This window comes from Dermacentor silvarum, chromosome 4 (assembly GCF_013339745.2).
Source record: "Dermacentor silvarum isolate Dsil-2018 chromosome 4, BIME_Dsil_1.4, whole genome shotgun sequence".
In the NCBI taxonomy this organism is placed as follows: Eukaryota; Metazoa; Arthropoda; class Arachnida; order Ixodida; family Ixodidae; genus Dermacentor; species Dermacentor silvarum.
Genome location: NC_051157.2, coordinates 170,285,506 through 170,290,855, shown reverse-complemented (window position 1 = coordinate 170,290,855; position 5,350 = coordinate 170,285,506). Strand labels below are relative to the sequence as shown.

The following is a 5,350-nucleotide window of genomic DNA, read 5'->3' as shown; positions in this document are numbered from 1 at the left end:
CCCTAATGGCGTGTTCACAGCGGGAAACGTTCTCCAGCGCGAGGAGCCGTGGGCGACGGTCGGGTTAAATATTGCAGAGAACAGGACCTTGAGTTGAAATAATTCTTCCAAGCCTGCGCATTTTTGCTTCAGCACTTTATATGAGGAAAAGAAATTGCGTCCAACCACTAGCGTTTTCAATCACATTTAGAGCTTCTGCAAAAACACGAGGCATGTAAATAAAATGTTCCCCGCGACACCGTTCAGTAGTGCGAGATATGCAGCTTATAATATGACACAACATTTACAGCTGTGCTCTGTAGAATAAAATGCCGCGGTGGCTGCTCTGGGCACGAATTGTATATATATGCAAGGGTTTACAGTTACAATAAAATCTGTCATTACGCACTCTCTGTCACTTTCACGTGTCCTCTTTTCTGCTTGCTATGCGTCGCCTTGGCGTGCGCGTTTGATCGCTGCATTTTCTTCAATGTTGCACTTTGAGGAAGAAGAAATATTCCGTACCCCATATGGTGGTTCATATTTTCAACTAGTTATGTGCGTTTCGCACTTAAAACACCAAACCTTCCGTCCTTTGGTGCCTGTCAATTAGGCACAAGCCATGGGTCTATAATTACTGCTCTGCACAAGGTCATTGAAGCGTCCGGAAGGTTACGCTGCTAATGTACCGACGATGGGACATTTTATTTTCATTTATTTATTACATAGTTTATGTATAGGTCCTCTCAGAATTTGTATTATTATTTAGTTGCCTAATGCTTGCCTATTGAATGTTCTCCTTTACCCCTTTGGTAGGTTGTTGCGTGTACGTTTCAATCCATCCAGTGTGGCCAAAAGAACAACGTATGGCGATGCGCAGGTACTGGCGGGCCCAGGACCCCGCGGGCGAAGGGCGTCTCGAGCGCCTGAGCGACGCGGTGAGGTTTGCGCTTCTGTGGAAGTACGGCGGTGCCTACGCTGACCTGGACGTCATCTTCAGGAAGCCCCTGACCAAGCTGCGCAACTGCGTCGGCGAGCGCGGGCCCGAGGGACGCGACCCGCCCGTCGTCAGCGGATCCCTGCTCATCTTCGAGAGGGGTCACCCACTCATGGAGGTATAGAGAATGGCCTATAACATTTCTATATTACACTCTAATAGGTAATGTGACAAAATGGCGCCAATGGCGTGCCTACAGCTCCACAATCGCTTCCGGTGACTGTCTTCGAGATTGCCTTCTGTCACCCAGATAGAGAGACGAAGGTGGGGCATGTAATTGGACAGCGCCTATGGAGGTGCAACTGCGTGTTGGGCATGTTGGCAGACAACCTTGGAGAGTATTGTAGATGTGGCAGAAACCACTAACATACAAACATACCATGGCGTATTCGTCTTGTCTGCCAAAGTTGTAGTCCTTTCCATGGAGGTACTACATTCAAGGAGAGAAACACCACGGGGACATTTTGAACCCATTCCGTGCCATGGAGGAGCATGGTTCCTCCGCGCGCGTCTAGTGAAATCGGCCAGGGACGAGCTCAACTTGTCGGCAATACTCCTCATTTTCTTGGAACGCAACGGTCGAGCTGGTTTTGTCTCATTGCTTTGTCGTGCTTCTGGTAGATGGCAGTACACAATCCGTGGGGCAGCAGAAGCTGGAGCGAGTTTATTCTGGTAGGGGAAGTAAGAAATGTTGGCTACACTAAGGTCTTGAAAAATGTTTCGGCCATTTTCGGTCAGAATTAGGAATATCAGCGTGGCACACTGATAAGCGCAGTTAATAAGCGGAGTTATTCGAGAGTGCGACGTCACGTTGCCATGGATCTTGTCGCTAAATGTGACATGAACTCCTCTCTAAACGCAAGAACCAAAACTACGCGCCGATGTAACACGAATCAGAGATGGCGCAAAGGAAAGTACGCGTATTAGGTGTAAATGGACGCGTTTCATTCCGTGAGAATAGTACGTCCATGGTGGCAGTCCCGCGGTAAACAACGTTCGAGTATAGTGCTTCCGTGAGTGAAAAAGGGTTGCTTAAAAGATCCAGGGTGTCGTTATAAAGGCATTCACTGAGACAAACAGGAGCATTGTGTATCAAGTCATTCATCTAGAAAACAAAAAGCGCGGCATGTGGACTGTAATCGCTGTGTAAAAATAGCGTATGGGTCACACAACCAAGCGGCAGGTACAAAGACTATATTTCGTAGGCGGATAATGCGCACGTGTAAGCACAAAGTACAATAAAGACGCTTAGCCAACGATGAGAAACATGGGACACAGGCTCGTGGAAATTAACCGTGTAGATCGTAAACTGACGTGAACAAGCGTACATAAATATTGAGTAACAAGCCAAGTACGGCTTAGAACTTGCAGCTGCCTCCTTGTTTTTGCCCTGCATCGCTTCGGCAATCATTTTAGCTGGCTTGCAGACAGCCAAAGCGAACGTCTATTTCAACGAATAACGCCTTCCAGAGAAGCTCGTCCAAGCTTAAGGAAAATACGTCATCAGTAATAAAGCCAGCAAAAGTCATCGTTTCTTATACGTTAGAGGAAGTTATTAACATGTATAGTTTATTTTCCTGGTCAATGTACGCGTAATGCAAAATATAAATGCGAAAACTTTCATTTTTACTGAAACTTGCAACAACCTAAATGGCTATGAATAAATTCCAGATATGATATACGAAGATTATTCGACTGGAAACATGCAAGCTCTTCGAGTAAAATATGATGATAATGAGGTAAACAACAACGAACCTTTGTAACGGGACATTTCCACTGCATGTCTTAATAAAAAAGGATGCCGAGATAAATGAATTAATGCGTCCTACTTCTTTGTTTTCGCCTTACACTGGCCTTCTCATCTGTGCTAAAGACGACTAAAGGCTTGTTAATGAGGTACTCAGCCAGTAAAAGACTACGATAGGATGTAAAGACCATATGCATGAAAGAAATCAACAACCTGGCCTGTTAACAAGACTTCTGAACTATTAGTCGACCTTTCAAACTAAGGATACTAATCATGATTGTGAAAATTTGCAGGGATAAAAAATAATCATCATAATAGGGGGGAACACTGCCACAAGGCGAATAAAACAAAAACGACAGGAATGTGGGGGTCCTGTCATCGTCACTCGTACGTGCACATATTTTCTTTTTTTTTCAGTGAACATGCACGAATCCCGAAATGAATAAACGGAGTTGGGCAGGCCATTTAATAACCGGTGGTCTATCATAGTTACAGAATGGGGGCCAAGAAAAGCAGGCGCAGTCGAGGTAGGCGAAAAGCTTTAGGAAGTGCGGTCAAACCGGAACATTTGCAGGCCTATATAAGATAGTCAGCTGAGGCGAGACAGGTGCAACTTGGAGATCACCGAGAGAGGCCTTCATTCTGCCGCGGACACAAAAATACGCTGACGACGATCATAACGAAATTTGTGTACATATCTGCAACGCAATCCGCCCTGCCCGTATTGGCCGCAGCTTTGCATGGAGGAAATGGCACGGCAGTACCACGACTCCCGACACCTGGTGCACTCGGTCTCCGACGCCATAGTGCGGACCCTGCGTGACCACTACGTCTGTGAACGTCACGGCTCCGTGGAGTTCGCACCGGCGCGCGAACTGCGCTGCGCCGACGGCCGCTCCCGGGTCACTGTTCTGCCGCGCGAGGCCTTCTTCGACGCGCATAACCGGACGCGCCACGGTGCGGCCGCCGACGCCATCCGGGACTTCAACTCGAGTGCAGCCGCGAGTAGCTATGTAGTGAATGTGCGACGCCACCCTTCGATCGCTGACTGTGCCAGCGCTGGCTCTGCGCTGGAAGATGAAGCTAGGCGCCACTGCCCTCGCATCTGTCGCCTGGCAAAGAAGAGCGCTCTCGTGCCATGAACGATGGTTTTGAGGCGGTCAATTGTGTCTCGCAATAAAATAAACAACGAACTATGGTTACCGGAATACAGTCGAAGCCCGATATATCCAATATGAAGGGGATCGCAAAAATTTGCGATATATAGGTAATTCGATTTATAAAATGAAAATGTTATACAAATGTTTTCAAGGGGATTTTACTGCTGTTTGTTATACGCAATAATTCATTATACGTGAATTCGATATATCCGGGTTCGACTTATTAGACGATACCTGACATTTTGTACGGCGACATTTTGTCGTTGCGCAGTGCAGCTTCACCGGAGCGGCGCGATGTTCAATGTTTCCCTTCGTTAATGGTTAATGCGTAATGGTCACTCACTTGGCCATGTTGGGGAACACAAATAAGCCGTAATCCAACACGTGCCACATTAATCTCATAGACGCAGGATCAATAGGAAAACAAAGCCCTCATTTCATATTTAGAGATGTAGCTGTCCTTGCTGGTTGTTGCCTAAATAAAAGTATTTGCCGCGATGCAGTACTTCAACATTGACTGCTTAATAGAAGCCAGCACATAAGTCCCAACTCGGGAACCTGCAGTAATAGTTGCAGTTACGTACATCGCTCTGAGTGGTAAGGGAGCATGAAAGTACCAGCACAAAGCAAAGTACTGCGTAGCGTCAAAACACCCTCTTTGTTAGAACAGGAATCGGCCATCCTAGCTGGCGGAGTAATTGTTTGCTATCTCTTACTTACTTTGACCCTGGCAGCTCAATCCCCAGTGGCTTCCTTACATCTGACCACGAACATCGTCAAACGCGCTCTGTAGCAGAAGTGTGCTGAGAATCTGCGAACTCTGAAAAGTCGCCACGCGACCGAACGCCGCGGCTCATACCCCCGTAAGGCTGAGCCTACAAGCGCTCAACAAAGTGAAGAAAACAGTGCATACATTCACTGAAATCACCCATACAGCACACACAATAGCATACGTTTCAATAAAGAACAAGCTCAAAACAAGCATCCGAACAATCAATAAAGCATTGCATACCCCCCTCAACAATTATCGAGGTGGTCTTGCAACAGCTTCACTGGACATCCACTTTCTCGGGTCGATAACGACCAATAAGGGTCGATAAGGGTCGGATCGAGTTCGATAAGGGTGGTAACAACCGATAGGGGTCGGATGTAGGCCGATAAGGTTGATAACGACCGATGAAGCTTGGTAAGTGTTTATGCTGACCGGATCAAGGTTGGTAAGATTGATAATGACACCGCGCTGGGTGGAGATGAGCAAGTGGCACAATGCTTACGCATACTTAGACAACTCCGTTGGAGTTTCTGCCCGAATTTTGCCGAGCGCCCTTGTGAACGACGCGCGCTGTTCTGGCGCCAGCTCATAGTCACGTCACCGCACTACGCTTTTAAGGCGAAAGCATTGTATGTCCTATCGTTGAGTCGACCTTCAATGTCCTTGACCGAAAACGCGTCGACGACACGAAAGGT

General features: G+C 47.2%; 1 protein-coding gene across 1 annotated transcript; it reads left to right on the top strand.

Annotated features, from left to right (window-relative positions):
* Nucleotides 1-851: 851 nt before the first annotated feature.
* On the top strand, nt 852-3,865 carry LOC119449037 (lactosylceramide 4-alpha-galactosyltransferase). The gene is made up of 2 exons (XM_037712232.1): nt 852-1,094; nt 3,458-3,865. The coding sequence occupies exons 1-2, from the start codon at nt 852-854 to the stop codon at nt 3,863-3,865; spliced, it is 651 nt and encodes a 216-aa protein (XP_037568160.1).
* Nucleotides 3,866-5,350: the final 1,485 nt, after the last annotated feature.

Excerpts from the sequence above, each read along its gene's own strand:
- LOC119449037 (XM_037712232.1), top strand. The coding sequence starts at position 852 with ATGCGCAGGTACTGGCGGGCCCAGGACCCCGCGGGCGAAGGGCGTCTC. Across the intron at positions 1,095-3,457 it reads GGGGTCACCCACTCATGGAG|CTTTGCATGGAGGAAATGGC; the intron begins GTATAGAGAATG and ends TATTGGCCGCAG.